Source organism: Zea mays, chromosome 1 (genome assembly GCF_902167145.1).
Source record: "Zea mays cultivar B73 chromosome 1, Zm-B73-REFERENCE-NAM-5.0, whole genome shotgun sequence".
Lineage (NCBI taxonomy): Eukaryota > Viridiplantae > Streptophyta > Magnoliopsida > Poales > Poaceae > Zea > Zea mays.
The window spans coordinates 264,623,233-264,644,695 of record NC_050096.1 but is presented as its reverse complement, the minus strand read 5'-3'; the positions used below and the strand labels follow the sequence as shown (position 1 = coordinate 264,644,695).

Below are 21,463 nucleotides of genomic sequence, written 5' to 3'. Positions count from 1 at the left end.
GGACTGGGTGTTGGCCATGCAAGAGGAGCTCAACAACTTCAAGAGAAATGAAGTTTGGACGCTGGTGCCTCGACCCAAGCAGAATGTTGTGGGAACCAAGTGGGTGTTCCGCAACAAACAAGACGAGCACGGAGTGGTGACAAGGAACAAGGCTCGACTTGTGGCAAAAGGTTATGCCCAAGTCGCAGGTTTGGACTTTGAGGAGACTTTTGCTCCTGTGGCTAGGCTAGAGTCCATTCGTATCTTGCTAGCATATGCCGCTCACCATTCTTTCAGGTTGTTCCAAATGGATAAGAAGAGTGCTTTCCTCAACGAGCCAATCAAGGAGGAGGTGTACGTAGAGCAACCCCCTGGCTTCGAGGATGAACGGTACCCCGACCATGTGTGTAAGCTCTCTAAGGCGCTCTATGGACTTAAGCAAGCCCCAAGAGCATGGTATGAATGCCTTAGAGACTTTCTAATTGTTAATGCTTTCAAGGTTGGGAAAGCCGATCCAACTCTTTTTACAAAGACATGTGATGGTGATTTGTTTGTGTGCCAAATTTATGTCGATGATATAATATTTGGTTCTACTAACCAAAAGTCTTGTGAAGAGTTTAGCAGGGTGATGACGCAAAAATTCGAGATGTCGATGATGGGCGAGTTGAACTACTTCCTTGGGTTCCAAGTGAAGCAACTCAAGGACGGCACCTTCATCTCCCAAACGAAGTACACGCAAGATCTGCTAAAGCGGTTTGGGATGAAGGACGCCAAGCCCGCAAAGACTCCGATGGGAACCGACGGACACACCGACCTCAACAAAGGAGGTAAGTCCGTTGATCAAAAAGCATACCGGTCCATGATAGGTTCTTTGCTTTATTTATGTGCTAGTAGACCGGATATTATGCTTAGCGTATGCATGTGTGCTAGATTTCAATCCGATCCTAAGGAGTGTCACTTAGTGGAGGTGAAGCGAATTCTGAGATATTTAGTTGCTACGCCTTGCTTTGGGCTCTGGTATCCAAAGGGGTCCACCTTTGACTTGGTTGGATACTCAGATTCCGACTATGCTGGATGTAAGGTCGATAGGAAGAGTACATCGGGGACGTGCCAATTCTTAGGAAGGTCCCTGGTGTCGTGGAACTCTAAGAAACAAACTTCCGTTGCCCTATCCACTGCTGAGGCCGAGTACGTTGCCGCAGGACAGTGTTGCGCGCAACTACTTTGGATGAGGCAAACCCTCCGGGACTTTGGCTACAATCTGAGCAAAGTCCCACTCCTATGTGACAATGAGAGTGCTATCCGCATGGCGGAAAATCCTGTTGAACACAGCCGCACAAAGCACATTGACATCCGGCATCACTTTTTGAGAGACCACCAGCAAAAGGGAGATATCGAAGTGTTTCATGTTAGCACCGAGAACCAGCTAGCCGATATCTTTACCAAGCCTCTAGATGAGAAGACCTTTTGCAGGCTGCGCAGTGAGCTAAATGTCTTAGATTCGCGGAACTTGGATTGAATTGTAGCATACATGTGTTTATGCCTTTGATCATGTTCATTCTGCATTTTGTTGCTTATTGTGGTGCTCAAGTTGTACAAACACTCCCTGGACCTCACAAGTCTGTTGCAAAGTGATGCACATGTTTAGGGGGGAGATGTGTTACAACTTGACCCTTTGAGACTAACCATATGCTTGAGTTTGCTTGTTTTAGTCTCGAAGGAGAATTGAAAGGGAACAGGTGGACTTGGACCATGAAAGACTTCCACTGCACTCCGATGAGAGGGTAACTTATTCCAAGTTCATCTCATGAACTCTTATTGCCATTTGCTCTTCATTGAAGATTTTGGTGAGGCAATGGGGTTAAAGGGCCAAGATTGATCCCGTTTTGGTGCTTGATGCCAAAGGGGGAGAAAATAAAGGCTAAAGCAATAAATGGATCAGCTACCACTTGAGAGATTTTGAAAATAGTAGAATAGAGCTTTTGGTTTGTTCAAAACTCTTGCATTGTCTCTTTTGTCAAAAGTTGGCTTCTTGTGGGGAGAAGTATTGATTATGGGAATTAGGGGGAGTTTTTGAAATCTTTGATCAATCTCTTTTGGAATGACTCTCTTTATGCTTCAACATGTGTGTTTGACTTAGAGATAGAGATTTGAGTTTGATTTACAAAAACAAACCAAGTGGTGGCAAAGGATGATCCATATATGCCAAAATTGAATCAAAATAAATTTGAGTTTATTTGAAGTAATTTTGCACTTGTTCTAGTTGCTTTATGTTGTGTTGGCATAAATCACCAAAAAGGGGGAGATTGAAAGGGAAATGTGCCCTTGGGCCATTTCTAAGTATTTTGGTGATTGAGTGCAAACACAAGTGCTTAAATGTGATTCTATGCTCATGGATGGACAAAGTGCAAATCATGAGTAAAGGTATGTTTCTAAGCCTTAGTACATTGGTTTTGTGTACTAATATACTTGTCTAAGTGTTAGAAACAGAAAGAAGAAGAAAAGAAAAGAGATGGAAAAAGCTTGGCTGTGTACAGCCAAGACTCAGCTCGGTCTGGCACACCGGACTGTCCGGTGGTGCACCGGACAGTGTCCGGTGCGCCAGGCTGACTCGGCGCGAAGTGGCCTCTCTTGGGAATTCGCCGACGGCGTACGGCTATAATTCACCGGACTGTCCGGTGTGCACCGGACTGTCCGGTGAGCCAACGGTCGGCAGCGGAATCTGCGCGCGACACGTGGCCGAGCCAACGGTCGGAAGGGGGCACCGGACTGTCCGGTGTGCACTGGACATGTCCGGTGCGCCAACGGCTCCCAGATCTTCATCGGTCGGCAACGGTCGGCTGTGCTGTTTAAGGAAATAAATCGGGCACCGGACAGTGTCCGGTGTGCACCGGACTGTCCGGTGCACCCGACGACAGAAGGCAAGGATGGCCTTCCAGATTTGTTCTCAACGGCTCCTAGCTGCCTTGGGGCTATAAAAGGGACCCCTAGGCGCATGGAGGAGCACACCAAGCATTCCTACAACATTCCTAAGCACCAAGACATCGATCTCGCGCATTCGTCTCATTGTGATAGCATATAGAGCTCTTGTGGAGTTGTGAACTCTTTGAGTTGTGTTGCGAGCTCTTGTTGCTACTTGTGTGCGTGTTGTTGCTCTGATCTTTTGAAGTCTTGTGTGCGTTGCTCATTCCCCCTTTGCTCTGTGTTTCTTTGTGAACTTCAATTGTAAGGGCGAGAGGCTCCAAGTTGTGGAGATTCCTCGCAAACGGGATTGAGAAAAAGCAAGCAAAACACCGTGGTATTCAAGTGGGTCTTTGGACCGCTTGAGAGGGGTTGATTGCAACCCTCGTCCGTTGGGACGCCACAACGTGGAGTAGGCAAGCGTTGGTCTTGGCCGAACCACGGGATAATCCACTGTGTCATCTCTGTGATTGATCTCTTGTGGTATTGTGTTGTTGAGACTCCTTTATAGCCACTTGGCAATTATTGTGCTAACACTTAACAAGTTTTTGTGGCTATAAGTTTAAGTTTTACAGGATCACCTATTCACCCCCCCTCCCCCTCTAGGTGCTCTCAGTTATAAATGCCACTCTGACATATTATTAAAGAACATAAAATAATAAAAATCGATAAACATTCAACTACGAGAGTATAAATAATCAAATTCTTCTCTTTATTAATAAATTTTCTAATAAGTTCAGAAGCCTTCACTTTAATTGCTGCAATAAACTCTATGTCAATCTTAAAACGATAAGGCCTCACAACCTCAAAGTTCAAAAGCTTGTATTGCTTACTTCCAATCTTGTTCACATGATACCAACAAGGCACCCAACCTCGGCAAAGCGGCCAAATATAAGTGGTGACATACTCTTCTAAAAGATGTCTACAACTATGAAGCAAAGTTATGAGATGATATGCATTTTCAACTACTTTTGAAGTTGTGCTATCTCTATAGGATAGCTTATATTCAAAAGTGTTTTTCCCATCTTTGCTGTTAAAGGATACTGAAAGGGAAATAGGCTTTAAACCTTTTCCTAAATGATTTTGGTGATTGAATGTCCAACACAAACAATTGGACTAATTAGTTTGCTCTAGATTATATGTTCTACAGGTGCCAAAGATTCAACATAAAACCAATAAAAAGAACAAGACAAGAGTCAAAAGAAAGGAGCAAAGGGGCAACCGAAGGCATCCCTGGTCTGGCGCACCGGACTGTCCGGTGTGCCACCGGACAGTGAACAGTACCTGTCCGGTGCACCAGGGGACTCAGACTCAAACTCGCCACCTTCGGGAAAGTCCAGGGCCGGCGCGCTATAATTCACCGGACTGTCCGGTGTACACCGGACAGTGTCCGGTGCTCCAACGAAACGCGGCCTCAGGAACTCGGCAGCCTCGGGATTTCACGAAGACTGCTCCGCTAAAATTCACCGGACTGTCCGGTGTGCACCGGACTGTCCGGTGTGCCAGCGGAGCAACGGTCATCTGCGCCCAACGGTCGACTCTGACAGTAAACAGTGCAGAACAGTACACGCGGCAGAAGTCAGAGCAGAGGATCAGAGAGGCACCGGACTGTCCGGTGTGCACCGGACTGTCCGGTGCCACATGAGGACAAAGCCTCCAACTGTCGACCAGCTCCAATCTCAACGGCTAGGATGACGTGGCTGGCGCACCGGACATGTCCGGTGTGCACCGGACTGTCCGGTGCGCCCATCGCCAGCAGACTTCTCCAACGGCTAGTTTTTGGATGGTGGCTATAAATACCACCCCAACCGGCCACTTCAAGGTGTGGGAGTCCAAGCAACATTCCAAGTCATCTAGTTGACATACTCAAGCCCTCCCAACCACCTATATTCATTGATCCATCCTATACACAAGATTTAGTCCACTACAACCAACACAAGTGCCACAAAAGAGAGAGCAAGCAATTGAGAGCTACTCAATTGAGTTTAGCCCTAGCGCCTTGTGAGATTCATTGAGAAATAGTGTGTGCTACATCTTTGTGTTCATTTGCGCGTGGAGTTTTGACTCCCATTCAAACTTCCTCCAAAGTTTTGGAGGCTTGTAAAAGCTAGCAAGAGACACCAAAGATTGTGGTGGTCCTTGTGGGATCGAGAGTGATCCTTGAGAAGAAGAAGAGCTCGCCGATCCTTGTGTGATCGGGAGAGAGGGAAAGGGTTGAAAAAGACCCGTCCTTAAGTGGACTCCTCAACGGGGACTAGGCCTTCGAGGGCCGAACCTCGGTAAAACAAATCACCCGTGTTCATTGTGCTTTTGCTTGTGATTTGTTTGCTTTCCCTTACTCTAAGTTCTCTTGCACTATTCTTTGCCCATATCATTTGGTGTTGCTTCAAGTTAAAATCTCATTTAAGTGAAGCAACACTCCGCAAGAAAAGAACTTGAGTTAGTGCCCTTTTCCATCTAAGCTTTCTTGCTTTGTTATCATAGAATTATTAGTTGTATTGATTTATCACTTCCGCATTATTTGAAAGCTATACTCTTTATTAGCAAGAACTTAGTTTTTATACTCCGATAATTGTTCATCTTGTTCTAACCACTAATCAAAGGATCTAGTTGGGGGATAAAGTTTTAATTTTCAGGTTTCGCCTATCCACCCCCCCTCTAGGCGACTTTCAATTGGTATCAGAGCTAGGCACTTCATCTTGAGTCTAACAACTCGAAGTGATGGCTCGTAAAAGATCCCAAAAGAACAAGAAGACTCCTCAAACGAACGCAACTCAAAAGGAGGTAACTCTTGAGATATTACTTGATGATTGTTCTAATTATGATTCATGGTCTACTAGTGTGATAAATGCCTTTAGAACCATACATCCTCAATTAGAACAAATTATTGACAAGAGTATTTTTCCCTCTAGTTTTAATGGAAAAATTAATTCCGAGGAGGATCAAAGATGTTATCGCTTAAACTACCTAGCTTTTGACATCTTAAACAATTCTCTTAGCAAAGAAGATTATCGTGCCTTCATATCAAACTATGATGAATCCGTCCATGATGCGCATGATATTTGGACTAGAATTAGAAGCAAATTTGATGAGTCCAAAAATGATAGTTCATTTTGTGCTTCTACTTCCTTTGGTATTTGTGATACTAACCCTTGCAAGGAAGAAGAAGAGAATGAACGATGGAGACCAAACGATGAATCCACCTCTCCAAAAGGTTTGTCTTCCCATTTCGATTCACACATGTGTTGTGTGGCTAATGAAAATGATAGCGGAAGCACAAATGAGGATGAGGAGGAAGAAAGAAGCTTTGTGCATCTCTACGCTCGCCTAAGCCAAGAAGATAAGGCGGTCATGCTCAAACTTCTAGAAAGAGCGAGAGAACAAAGCGAAGCTCGTCAAAGGCTAGAAGATATTCTCTCCATAAAGATGCAACACTTTGACGAGTTGACTAAAGAACATGAGGAGCTAAAGTGCTCTCATGTTGATTTGGTCCAAAGGTATGAAACTATTTCAATTGAGCAAGATAACGCGTTACATTGTATCGCTCAATTAGTAAATAAGAATACCTTGCTAAAGGACCAAGTAGAAAAGCTAAAAATTGAAAACCTAGCTTTTCAAGAAAAATATGATATGCTCCTATGCTCTCATGAAAATCTTAGAGATGATCATATCATATTAAACATTGCTCATGAGGTTGTGATAGAAAATTTAAAATCCCGACAACCTCACTCATGCACATGTATTCAAATTGATACTATATTACCATGTGCTAATGCTTGTTGTCCGTCAACAAGCAAATCTTCTTTTGAGCTAGAACTTGCAGGAACAAATGATGATACATATCAAAAGCTCAAGGAAGAAAATGAGAGGCTAAAAATGAGCTTGACACAACTAAAAGGGAAGTGCATTGCTCAACCTTCTCAAGATAACCGTAATCACATGGTGAAGAAGCTTGAGACGGGAACAACCGTGGCATGCACTACATCCCTTGAAGAAAATGTCAAGGATTTGAGGATTGCCAAGGGGAAGAAACAAAAGAAGAAATTCAACACCTCCTCCAAAAGCCTCAATCACGCCTCCACAAAAGGTAACATCCAAGGTAATGATCAAGCCACACTTCACATTAAGAGGTGTAGTGAATGCTTTAAAGAGGGGCACTTGATTAGGTCGTGTCCCTACATTAAAAATGGCTTGATTATTAACAAGGATGATAGACTTTGTTTTAAATGCTCCAAGAAGGGACACTTGCTTAGATCTTGTCCCCATTTAAAACAAAGAGGCATAGGGTTAGAAAAGAAAATTTTTACTAACCATGTAGCAAGCAATAAACAAGGAAAGAAGAAATCTTCAAAATTTGGAAAACGCCTATGCTACACATGCCGAAAGAAGGGACATCAATGCAAAGATTGTCCCATTGGTAAAAATCTCACTCCTAACTTGTCATTTGATTCATATATAACTAGGCAACCCAAGATTGCAACTTGTGCTAGAAAGGTAACAAGTTTACCAAGCGCTAGCACAAAGGACACTTGGGTTCCTAGATCTTTGTTTACTAACCTTAACGGACCCATCAAGCGATGGGTACCAAAATGTGCTTGACAAGATTTGTAGGAGAAGGAGATGGTATGAACCTTTGGGGTGCTTGAGGGAGTTAATTCAATTCTTATCAACTCAAGCTATCAATCTTCAAATGATCTACATATTCAAGATCAAATCAAAGTTACTTCAGTTTATTGTATTCAAAACTCATATCATCTCGGCAAGATATTAATGTTGTAGGAAATAAAGAATCATCATGTGCGGAATATCAAAGCCTACAACATGGAGGAAAGTCAAGGGATGGTAACATTTATATTCTTAAGTGCAATTATCTTAATTTGTCATGTGTCTTGTGTAGTCACATAGAAATAGAAAGCACTTAAGGATGTTTTAAAATTATGTCATCATTCTTTGAAGAAATTCCTCTCATATGGTAGATTGTGTATTTATCAAATTCTATATTATGACAATCTACATGCTTTAAATTGTTGCAAGTTCACATGGCATGTCTTTACATTAATTATTCTATTATTGCCATGTTCTAGGTATAAAGAGATATCTCATGTTCTTAAAAGAATAAGGTGTCATATAAGAAATTCAAATACTTAGGACACTTATAAAAGGAAAAATTCTCTCTATAGCTAGAAAAGTGAGACTAATGTTTTTATCTAAGTAATTTAAGTAGTCTCACTTGTAGAGAATAAGTTTCTCTATGGAAATGCGTGTCTCATCATGTCTAGGAAATTCTATCCAATAATTCATGTTGTATCTCTTATTGCTCAATTGGATATGACTCTTTCACTTTTATCGCTTTCCAAATCATGATTTAGATTTATTCCTATAATCTCAAAGGATTAGTTATGCTTGTTTTATGAGTTAAAATTGAGCATAACATCATCTATGAATAATCTAGTTCATGCTATGGAGTTTCCATGTTTTGTTAATCTAACTTCTCATTCTTTATCAAAATGATTACTAAATGGAAACTAGTGCTTGTGTTGCTAACGTATCTCTTGAGCTTACTTATAAATATGCATAGAAGGGAAAGTACACAAGCCTCATGGGTTGATCTTCACCCAATAGAAGAAAGGTAAAAGCAAAGGTATGGGAACTCATCTTCTCAAGTTAAGTTTAGTTCCCATCTCAATGAGTATTTAATCTAAATTATCATACTCTACTCTTGAGAGGAATAGATTCTTTATTGGACCGAAATTAACTAAGTATGCATTCAAATATCATTTTCTTAATGCTTATGTCCATTAGAATCTATTTAATGCCTTTGCGATATTTATATGCATGTTATCATATTGATTTGCTTCCAAGTGATGATTAACTAACTTCAATATGATAAAGTAAAATCTCCAATGATTATTAAAATGCTTAAAAGGTGCTCACTCATTTTTCTCAAATGAAATGCACTAATGTTAAGGATTTTACTTCATGTCTGTGTGACTTGTGGATGATGAATCTTGTATGCTAATTATCTAAAGTAATCATCCTTCACCATAGACTCCCTTGCGCTATTAACATGTCTCTTGAGTATTTTCAATAAGTTTGGAAGGTAAAAGAGACAAATATAAAGGGAGGACACTCAAATGAAAAAGAAAGAACATCAAGGACAACAACATCTACCTGGATAATAAGGTCTTCTCAACAATCAATGATGTGGTTGTAAGCATTCTAAATCCTTTTTCATTATGAGGTTACCAGGCTTAAGTTATTTATTGCAAAATTTATGAGCCTTGATCAAAATGTATAATGCTTCCCTCTTTATGTCCTTAAAAGTGAATGCATCGAAATCAATTCTTTCAATTACTTGATGCATATCTTTAGGGGGAGTCCGTTATTATATTTTGATTATGTTGAGACTATTGCTTTATCTTAGTAATTTCATATAGTCTCTTGCATGAGAATAATGTTTCTCATATAGTATGCTACTTCACATCAATCAAACTTGTTAAAGTAATATCGCTTTCATCAAGGTCTGTTGCTTTCATTTCTAAAAAGTAGCATGCTTATTGGATTCTCCTATTTTTAAGCTTGATTGAAAACTTAATGCCTTTGTTGTTCTCTCTTGATCGCATATTGGTTGATCATTGAACAACTTCGATTATCACTTATGTTTCTTAGTGCCTCATGTAATTTTAATTTGATTGACATCTATCTTGATATGCACTAAGGAAAAAGGAGAAATCATGATTCATTTATGCAACTTGTGATCCATTTGATATATGCTAACAATAACTTGAAAAAGATCACTAGTTGTAGAACTCTCTCTTGTGCAAAGTATTTCCATATATTGTCATTGAATATAGGTCTTAAGCAACTAAGACTAAGGACAAAGCACAATGAAGAGAGCGTCTCTATGAGAAGGTACAAAAGGGTAAAATCACTTCCTTTCATTTAAACTTGTACCTAAATCTTCCTCTTATAAGCATTCTTTGCATATCTTATACATAAGGAAGAGAAAGCATGTCCTTTGCATTTATCCCTGCTTCATACCTAGTTTAACCTCTTAAAATTTCACTCATGCATTATTGCATCTTTGCTAAAACTAGTTGAAGTGATTCTATTGTCAAAGAGCTTAAAGCTTAACCTTGTAACGAGGATAAGCTACCTTTGTTCCAAAGGTGGATGGTCCTTAAGTCTCTTTGAAATCCTTAAAGGAAAATGCTTAAAATGTTTGCAACATGCTTTCATAAGTGCATAAACTGTCTTGAGCATCACTCATATACTATGACACATTGCACTTCACATTCTGTATAATATAGATATGTTCACATTAATCTAATTATGTGCAATTGGCATTTAAGGCCATAATATGTGTTCCTCTCCATGCACATACTTAGGGGGAGAAATCTATGTTATATAGAACTATGATCATGCTTAATTGACATATCTCTTGATCATATCTCTTTCATGTTGGTACAAATATCCTATTATTCCCGTACCATGACTACGACTAATATGTTTCCAAGTATATTACTATGCTAAGTCGTAGATTGAAAGGGAAATGGAGTCTTCGGCGAAAACAAAGGCTTCCACTCCGTATATCATACTTCGCCATCACTCCAAGCAACTCTCTATTCCTTGGGGAGAAATAAGCATCAAAGAAAAGGACTTCGTCTCAGGAAGAGAGTAAGAGCCCAAAGCTAAAAGACCGGACTTCGCCTTTGGTATAATCTTAACTCATTTATTTATGCCCAAAGGGGAAGATAGCACTTTGAGGGCTCTAACGATTCCGTTTTTGGCGATTCATGCCAAAAAGGGGGAGAAATGAGCCCAAAGCAAAAGGACCGCACCACCACCACTAAATTTAAAAATTCAAAAACTTAGTGCTTTCCAAAAGTATTTATCATTTGGTATCCTATTGTGTTCAAAAGGGGGAGAAAGTAGTATTTCAAAAATGGTATATCAAAACCCTCTTGAACACTAAGAGGTGGATCTCTTTTAGGGGGAGTTTTGTTGAAGTCAAAGGAAAAGCATTTGAAACAGGGGGAGAAAATTTCAAAACTTGAAAATGCTTTGTAAACTCTTATTCATTTACCTTTGACTATTTGCAAAAAGAACTTTGAAAAGATTTACAAAAGATTTTGCAAAAACAAAACATGTGGTGCAAGCGTGGTCCAAAATGCTAGATAAAGAAAGAACCATTCATGCATATCTTATGAAATCAATATTGGTTTAAATTCCAAGCAATCTTTGCACTTACCGTAGGCAAACTAGTTCAATTATGCTCTTATATTTTTGCTTTGGTTTGTGTTGGCATCAATCACCAAAAAGGGGGAGATTGAAAGGGAAATAGGCTTTAAACCTTTTCCTAAATGATTTTGGTGATTGAATGTCCAACACAAACAATTGGACTAATTAGTTTGCTCTAGATTATATGTTCTACAGGTGCCAAAGATTCAACATAAAACCAATAAAAAGAACAAGACAAGAGTCAAAAGAAAGGAGCAAAGGGGCAACCGAAGGCATCCCTGGTCTGGCGCACCGGACTGTCCGGTGTGCCACCGGACAGTGAACAGTACCTGTCCGGTGCACCAGGGGACTCAGACTCAAACTCGCCACCTTCGGGAAAGTCCAGGGCCGGCGCGCTATAATTCACCGGACTGTCCGGTGTACACCGGACAGTGTCCGGTGCTCCAACGAAACGCGGCCTCAGGAACTCGGCAGCCTCGGGATTTCACGAAGACTGCTCCGCTAAAATTCACCGGACTGTCCGGTGTGCACCGGACTGTCCGGTGTGCACCGGACTGTCCGGTGTGCCAGCGGAGCAACGGTCATCTGCGCCCAACGGTCGACTCTGACAGTAAACAGTGCAGAACAGTACACGCGGCAGAAGTCAGAGCAGAGGATCAGAGAGGCACCGGACTGTCCGGTGTGCACCGGACTGTCCGGTGCCACATGAGGACAAAGCCTCCAACTGTCGACCAGCTCCAATCTCAACGGCTAGGATGACGTGGCTGGCGCACCGGACATGTCCGGTGTGCACCGGACTGTCCGGTGCGCCCATCGCCAGCAGACTTCTCCAACGGCTAGTTTTTGGATGGTGGCTATAAATACCACCCCAACCGGCCACTTCAAGGTGTGGGAGTCCAAGCAACATTCCAAGTCATCTAGTTGACATACTCAAGCCCTCCCAACCACCTATATTCATTGATCCATCCTATACACAAGATTTAGTCCACTACAACCAACACAAGTGCCACAAAAGAGAGAGCAAGCAATTGAGAGCTACTCAATTGAGTTTAGCCCTAGCGCCTTGTGAGATTCATTGAGAAATAGTGTGTGCTACATCTTTGTGTTCATTTGCGCGTGGAGTTTTGACTCCCATTCAAACTTCCTCCAAAGTTTTGGAGGCTTGTAAAAGCTAGCAAGAGACACCAAAGATTGTGGTGGTCCTTGTGGGATCGAGAGTGATCCTTGAGAAGAAGAAGAGCTCGCCGATCCTTGTGTGATCGGGAGAGAGGGAAAGGGTTGAAAAAGACCCGTCCTTAAGTGGACTCCTCAACGGGGACTAGGCCTTCGAGGGCCGAACCTCGGTAAAACAAATCACCCGTGTTCATTGTGCTTTTGCTTGTGATTTGTTTGCTTTCCCTTACTCTAAGTTCTCTTGCACTATTCTTTGCCCATATCATTTGGTGTTGCTTCAAGTTAAAATCTCATTTAAGTGAAGCAACACTCCGCAAGAAAAGAACTTGAGTTAGTGCCCTTTTCCATCTAAGCTTTCTTGCTTTGTTATCATAGAATTATTAGTTGTATTGATTTATCACTTCCGCATTATTTGAAAGCTATACTCTTTATTAGCAAGAACTTAGTTTTTATACTCCGATAATTGTTCATCTTGTTCTAACCACTAATCAAAGGATCTAGTTGGGGGATAAAGTTTTAATTTTCAGGTTTCGCCTATCCACCCCCCCTCTAGGCGACTTTCAGATACCTCTTAACCTTTTTTACCATTCTGGTCCTTCACAACTAAAGGAACTTTATGATAAAGCTAATATTCCAACCAATCATCATGCAACTTATTCTTTGAGGTAAAGAGTAATTTGTTCTCAATGCGACAAGGCTTGAAGCTAAAACATCTAAAGTAATTATTAAATTTAACCCCATCAACCATTTTATTCTTGAACTAGCAATGCATTTTTGTTCAACGAGTTAAAAGTAGTTATATTATAGGTCAATTGCTAAGCCTTGACATCCTAGACAAAGAGGCCAATCTTCAAAAGTCCACTTCGAGTTAAATGGTGCATATCTATATTATAATCTTCAAGAATGTCTTCAATCAGATCCTACAGTAGAAACAAAGACTAGCAGTAAGCTTCAAAGACAACACATTCATTAGTCTTTGGCTTCGGAACTGGCTCGTTCTGAATAGTCAAACTTGTTCTCTGATCAAAAAATTCTTTGAAATAAATGAACCCAAAACCTATTGTCCTCAAAGATGTTCCAAATCTAAGATTTGTTTCAGCATCAAGTTCTAACTAAGAGACTTTGACATCCATAGGATCATCTTTAGAATCAGGTGAAGAAATGCGAGGATTCTCTTCAACCTCGGACATCAAACACAAAAAGGATAAATCAGACTAACCGAAAAACAACAAGAAAAACAAAATCAATAAGTCTAATAACTTACCTTTGTAATACTCATAGGAATAGAGAAAGCTTCATTTTGAGAAAACAATTAGCAAGATCCCTCATTTTACCAAAATAGTTGCAAAAAATGACTCACGGGCGCATTATATAGGCAACTTTGGTCAAAAGCGATTGTTCAACTTTCTTATATACCTAACTTCATTCAAACTCGACAATTACAAATTCAAAAACATGAAACTATTCCAAACGACCAACTCCAAAGCTCGGGATGATGTTTTACCTTTGTTCAAAATCATGTTTTCGTAGGATTCATGCCTTCATAGCAGGCCTTCGCCCGTAAGGGGATGTTGTTGGGGATTCGACTTCGGATAGACATAGTCCTCAATGTTTTGGAGTTAATTGATCATTTATTTGTTATCAATTTACATAAATCACTTTGTTTATATTCTAAAACAAAGGAATAGTGGATATGGAAGGGCCACTTCGCAAGATCCTGAAGGCCAATAATAATGGACAAAGTCATTTGGTCCTCTTCATCGATGTTCAAAGGGTGAAGCCTACATGATTGCTTCATTGATAGTCGGTCAAAAATAGACAAGGATGGCTTAGCTCGTTCCGAGAACGTGAAGCCCCCTCAACAAAGACTATAAGAAGAACAAGCCTAAAGCTTGAGCTTGGCATAAAGTGACTAGATTACCCTTCTAAAAATGAATAATTGTATACAAACAATCTAGAGGTTGTGGAAATACATATGTTACGTTGGATTGTGGTCATACAAGAAGAGATCAAGCCTAGAACGATGATACGCATGATAGGCTAGAGTAGCACCAATTAAACAAAAGTCTGTCTAACACATGCTGATATAATTTAGACATGTCAAACAGAGATCTCTAAAGGCATCAGTACGCACTGAGACCTCGGGCTTGATAATAATGGAAAGAGAGATAGGGTTTGACATAATAAAAGACAATAAAATGATACTTACAATGATGGAACATATGAAAAATAGCCTTAAAATTGAATAAAAACAATTATCTATGTGCCTGAATCTTGACTTGTGTTTTTTCTTAGGTTTCACCTATAATCTATCCCCAATTTGTTCGGGGCTAGAAGGCTTTGTTATGTTGTTAAAACAGTCTAGGGATATTTTAGATTTTGTATAGGGAATAACAAAGACAATGTCACAAATACCCTTCTGACAAATATTATTAAAGAATATGAAGTAATAAAAAATCAATTGAACATATTCAATTACTTTGATGGTTGTATATGATTTACCCAAAAACTGCTACTTGGAAACTACTATATTGCCCTGAAAATGTTTAGGGACAAAATATTGTAGAAGCCACAGCCCCAGCCGGATTAAAGCCGTAGCGAACAAGTCGAACCGATGCCATTTTTTAAAAAATCTGACTAAACCGTTCATTTTTCAGACCATTGTGGAATTGTGTTCGTATTCCTAGGTTCCAAAAAGGGCCTTTGAGTTTTCTATAGCTGGTACTAGTGCTAGGAATTGGATCGGGTCGGGTCAGCCTAAGCCCATCGTGTTTTGGGCCAAATGGGTTCAGACCAAGAAGGCCTAAAAAAATTTTGAGCCATATCGTGTCAGTCCAAAGTGTAAAAGTAGTGGCTCAACTCTAAAACACGACGTGCTTTCATTGGGTTGTGTCTGCCCAAACCCGACCCATATATATTTGAACCATATAAAATTCAAATATTTCAACCACATAAAGTTTATAACTTAGTAAATTAAAGATATTAAACAATGTGAGCAACACCTGACGACATAAAGTCCAAATATTATAACCACATTAAGTATATACCTTACTAAATTAAAGAAATTAAACAATATTGGCTTTATTGGACTGTGCCGGCTCAAGCCTAACCCATGCATGTGTGTCGTGCTGGGCCCAGGTAGAATTTAAGGCTCGGCCCTTATTATTTTGTGTTGGCCCGGGTAGAATTTAAGGCTCGGCCCATATTATTTTGTGTTATGCCGTGCTTTGGGCTTCTGTTTTTTATGTGCTTTTGCAGACCAAAAAAAACCCTGCTTATATTCCCACCACTAGCTGGTACAAGATACAGCACGGGAGAACATCTTGCTAATGTCAGCTGCAACAATTTGCATCGGAAACAATGTAGTATCTTGTAGTGTTGCTACTCTGCTAGTGCACGGCAATAACGTGGGTTTATTCGGTACCAAGCTAGACTTAGCCAATATATATTTTGTCTGTAACACAATACAAACCAACAAATATAAACAAACATCAACTGGGCCCAAGAAACCGAAAATCATCAAGTGTGCTCATTTTAACCAGAAACTCACTTAGCAAATGAGCTAGCGAAGAATGCAACTAGCATAGCCCATCAGAAGTACGAATCAGTATCTGCATACACAGGTATGGCAACACCCAACGTATTATGACATGTCGGGTTGCTACTTCGGTCTGAGGGCGCATCGACCAAACAAATAAAAAAAAAACTGAAAGTTGTAGCTGACAACACAACTGGTGAATACTTGCAAAACTATCATTTCTCCTGTAAAACTTAGGAAAACGCTGAAGAACAAGGATCTGTATTAGGGGGGGGCAGAGATGTATAAAAAGTTGGATGTGTGCTAGACAAGCCACAAGACAAGAATGTGGATTCTATCAAGACAAGAATAGGCGCAAAAAACAAGAAACCTACAAACAACCTTACATAGAGAGAGGCAACAACAGTCTTCTCTCTCGTTTCTTAGCCAGCTTTCTTTGCCTCAAAATATACAGGCCGGCAGGGAAAAGAATACCCAGTGAGATAATAATAGCACTAAGCCAAAAGTGCCTGAAGTACAACATCATGTACGAAGATATTATCAGAAAACTACACAGCAAGCCCCACGATATAGCTCCGATAATGTCACGCCTGCAGAATGTAGAAAGCAGATTCATGTTAAGGTCATTGAAGAAGCAGGTCTAAATGTGCAATCTGGCGAGTATAGCAACTAGCAGAGAGAAGAAATAGTTTTCCTCCCATCAATATTGCATGATATGTTAAGAGAACTATCAGCTTCCAAACTGACATGAAGCATGAAGTGGTATGCTAGCAACGTTTAGCATTGCCACTCCAGGATCATCAAGAAAGTGCATGTTGTAGAACTTCGGGAAGAGACAATAAGCTCTTTAGAGTGATGTGGTTAAAAATGTAGTGGCAAATGGTAAGTCAAGGCATTTCATTAACCAGGGATAAAACTCACTAGTACTGCAATAGTGCAATGCTACATTCATGCAAAATTATGATATGCAAAAACCAGCACAGTTTGAATCTGAGTACCCCTATTCATTTGCATATAGCTGGTCACTGATTGTGTGTCAAGTGGCAGAAGGTGGATTTGAAAATTCCGTGATTGAGTATGGACATGTCACATGTCAAGTGCCAATAGTCCCCCGAGTTTAACATCACAAATCTGGATGGAGAACACAGCAAGATCTACAAAATAATCACTAGCACAAACACTGCTGCTCTAAGAACGTTCAATAACCACCAAGTGCCTTCGACGACTATATTGGATTAGGCATTGGATTATCTACACTACGACGAACAACTAACAATGCATGTGCGAAGCGAAGCAGAATTCAATCGCAATACCGCCATTACCTACAACGAATGCAACTCGACCTACTGAAGTTCACAAAACGTAACCACAGACCACGGGACCAAAACTAGCACAACAAGCGTCCAGGCCCGCGAGATCTGAGCGCACTGCGACTACCACATTAGCACGGACTAGGCAGAGTTTCCGGTCGGGGTTTCAGGGGAACGGAGGTGGGCGGGAGATTTACTTGTGCTGGGATCGGATCTGGTAGTCGCGCAGCTGCTCCACCAGCTTCGACCGGGTTATCATCGCAGATACCCCGGCAGCCGCTGACGATTTCGCCGCCACCGCCTGCCTGCTGTTGGCCCTCCTCTTCTGGCTGCTGCTGACCCTCCTCTTCTGACGGTGTCTCTCCTGGTTCTTCTAGACCCTGCTGGATCTCCGAGGCCGCACGATTTGGTGCCGTCGGGGCTCGGCTCGATTTGGTGGGCTCGTAGTTGCAATTGCAAGTGTGGATTCCTCGGCGCGGAGGTGGAGGTGGGTTGGGGACTTGGCTGTGGGAGATGGGGAGAAAAGTCGTGTAGAGGACGACAAAGGCACAAAGCCACGAGGGGAAAACAAATTTAGGGCTTGCAAAAAAAACCTCAAGCATGTCCGAGAGTTTCGAAAACTCGCTCCCAACCTTGTTTTTTAAACGGAATAAAAAAATATATACTGTGACACTGACAACTCACTATCTCAGCTCTCGATCTTTTTATACTTGCAACAAAAATATACGACAGTCTAGATATGGATGAACGTTGAAAGAATAAGAGTGAGAACATAGATAGAATAAAGGGTGAGACACAATTTCTAATTCAAATATACCAGAGAAAAAAGTATAAGAATGATTAGTGTGATTTAAAAATACCTTATTTTTTTAATACAGAATTGACTTCTATATTTTAGAAAAGATGTTTTATAACTTAACAAATATGCTCCAAATTTATTTAGCCGCTTAAAACTTTGTTAATTTACCGATTATTTTTTTTTAGAAACTACTATTAAAGATGCTTTAGGCTAGGTTTGCCCAAGCTAATCTGTACCGGTCTTGGACTTTTTATCCTGCTCCAATTTATAAATATATCAAAATTTAAAAACCATAATATGTGAAAAAAAATCAGTTAATACTTTTAACTATTATAATACAAATTTGGTATTGCTATATTTGCAACCGAATGTATTATCAAATAGTCATCATAGGTGTCATGCTTGTTAGCAATAAAGAAATGCTTGTTAAAAATGAAAGGTTTATGGTGACTTCTTTGATTTTAATATCTTCTAGCTTAGTCTTTCAGAGACGTTAAAGTTAGAAAGTAAGGCAATTCGTTAGAAGGTGAGGCAATTCGATAAGCATGCTTTTGAAAAAAAAAATCTATTTCAAATGTTCGCACATTAACACACAAATCGCTTCCCGTGTAGGTTTTTTATAGAGCTTCTTTGGTTGCCTTTAGTTGCACTATGTTACCAAGCACGAGAATCACTTAGAACTAGTTTAGAAACTCAAACACTATTATGGTCTCTGTCTTTTTCTAGGGTGAACAATCCCAAATGGTGTTATTTATATAATATATTTAGTTCTTCATGGAGTAACTCTCATTGTGTTTAGCTTCCCTTGCTTTTAAATTAGCCCTTAAATGAAATGCATATTCCAATCTAATTTGGCAATGATGGCCACTACTCACTTCTCATATTTGATATTTGACCCTCTAGCCATCGTTTCTTTAAGGCTATCTCCAGCAGTTGACTCATCACATCTTTCATTTCAAACTTCACTCTATAAATATTGCATTCTGTAATGTAAACCAGTGTTTTAAACGGCTATATACGCAATCTACTGATCATAGCCTAATATTCTAAGGACAAAACCAAACCATTCAGGCAGAGTGAGTATGCAACAAGCGTAGTACGACGATTAAGTTGTTATACTCCATGTAACTATGATACATATTGGATTGGATCCGGTAAAGAAGTACGTAAAAGAAATAAACCGATTTCAAGGAAAATAAATGATTGAACGGTCAAGCAATAATGTTAGCATGGTATGGTCCGAGAGAAGATAGAAAGATCCACCGGAACACGAAAATAAAAACCGTGTTGAATCGAGATCAAGTGCTAAGTGTATTTGTTAAGGTGTTTTCATTGGACCTCTATTTTAAAAAGGTCAGATGGGTACTGCCGTGCAAAGAGTTTCTCGGAGGCATATAGGGGCGGATCTAGAATTTTTCTATCATCCGGGTCAGCTGATTTTTTTCTCTCCTTTTATCTTAGCTATTTTACACTAGATTAAATAGAAGTTTATAAAGAATTACATGGATCAACTCCAAGCCACGAACAGGGTGGCTCGGTGTAGATCTGCCGCAAGTAACGTACACTTACGTAACACGTGCCAAAATTGGGAACATACTACTCTCTCTCCATTTCCATCTTTAAGGTCACAATGATTTATCCTAAGTCAATGTTTTAGAATTTTGACCAACAATAATCTATAAAAAATAATTACTTTAAGATTACAGAAATTATATATCGTGATAGATGTTTTAATAATAAATATAATAGTTTTATTTTCATCTAGATAATACTTATGATTATTTTTTCATTAATGGTCAAAGGAAAAAAAATGTTTGAATATGTCTTTGTGGTCTTAAGATAGGTAACGGAAGGAGTATTTGCGCTCAACGATGGACCGTGCTAATGTTCTACATCAGGTACCGGGCCGTATTAGCCAGTATGGGCCAACAACAGTTCCAAGTACGACAGCTCGTCTGCCGACTGACGGACCTTCGGCCTAAAGAACAGACTACTGTAGTTTCATCGTTCTCTGCACGTGTCCGGACCACCTGTTCTTTAGGAAGCTGGAAGCGTGCCATAAAATAAAGGGAAATTTGGATCATACCATTAAAAGATCACCACTTTGGATCCATACCATTACTATCTCACTTACATGTGGGTCCACATGAGTCAATGACATGTGGGGTCCATAGTATATATCTAAAGTTTGGATTTTTAATGGTATAAATCCAATTGTTCCTAAAATAAAACCGTGAGAGGCTGTCCGAGAGCCAACCCATGCGCCAAAGCAAGGGACAGCGTTCTGTTCTGTGCCCCGCCTGGGAAGGCAGCTTCGGGTTCTTGGCGTGGCGTGCTGCACCAACGTCGAGCTCGGGCCAACATCAAGCACCATTGTACTACTACTCTCTACTTGTTGATTCCTGCAGTGCTTGTGTACTTGTTTATGTTCGTAAAGATTGGTTCGCGGGCAGGGAGGTATAGGAAAAGCTGAGCAGCCACGAGGAAGACGAACCTGATCCAAAGCGATTAGGTGGTTGATGCTAAACTAACAAAAGCACACAGCATCTATCAATCCGTGGGATCGCAGCTGTCTGTGTTCCAAAGCGCCGCACATCGCAGCTACTCTGTGAGAGCTTGGAGCCCACCCAGCGCGGCCGGCTCTCTCTCTCTCTCTCTCTCTCTCTCTCTCTCTCTCTCTCTCTCTCTCTCTCTCTCTCTCTCTCTCTCTCTCTCTCTCTCTCTCTCTCTCTCTCTCTCTCTCTCTCTCTCTCTCTCTCTCTCTCTCTCTCTCTCTCTCTCTATATATATATATATATATATATATATATATATATATATATATATATATATATATATATATATATTAGGTCAGTGCCTGTGCGTTGCAACGGGGACATATAATATCTCGATAACTTATATATGCACATATGTGTTATATAGTTATGAGATAGGGGATGACATATGTACGAGCTGTCCGGGATGATATCGAAGAGAAACTTGGACCTGTGAGGCGGGGACACTCACCTTGTCAATTGAAGATGAGTCAAAAACATAAACATCTCTAGTTTTTTAGTTTTTTGAGGCAGAAATTAGTCAAATATAATGGATCGAAGGGGACGTGGTGTCGGCCCAACATCGAGGGTGGTACGGGATGGGCACGCTAGAGGTGGCGTGGTGGCCGGCCGGAATTGAGCCCTCGGAGGGTTCTCCTCCGGGCAAGTCCTGCCTAGGATGGCCATTCTTCCGGCCACCGCCCCTTTGTTTGGCGACGAATCTGGTTGGTTCATCGATATGTTTTTGCAATTATATTACTACAATTTAAGTTTAATTTATGATCTTTATGACCTCATCTATTTGCTTATTTAGACAATTTTGGAGAATCAGGTGTTATATGAGGAAGGGGGGACTGTCTAGCCAAATTAATCTTTCATATGTTACAACAGCAGTAAAAAATCAGTAGTAAAATAGTTTTTTTCACTA

At 40.5% G+C, this 21,463-nt stretch overlaps 1 protein-coding gene across 1 annotated transcript; it reads right to left on the bottom strand.

Annotated features, from left to right (window-relative positions):
* Positions 1-16,086: 16,086 nt before the first annotated feature.
* LOC103643775 (uncharacterized) lies at positions 16,087-17,821 on the bottom strand. The gene is made up of 2 exons (XM_008666938.4): positions 17,400-17,821; positions 16,087-16,482 (listed from the first exon to the last, which is right to left on the bottom strand). The coding sequence occupies exons 1-2, from the start codon at positions 17,802-17,804 to the stop codon at positions 16,477-16,479; spliced, it is 411 nt and encodes a 136-aa protein (XP_008665160.1). The 5' UTR covers positions 17,805-17,821; the 3' UTR covers positions 16,087-16,476.
* Positions 17,822-21,463: the final 3,642 nt, after the last annotated feature.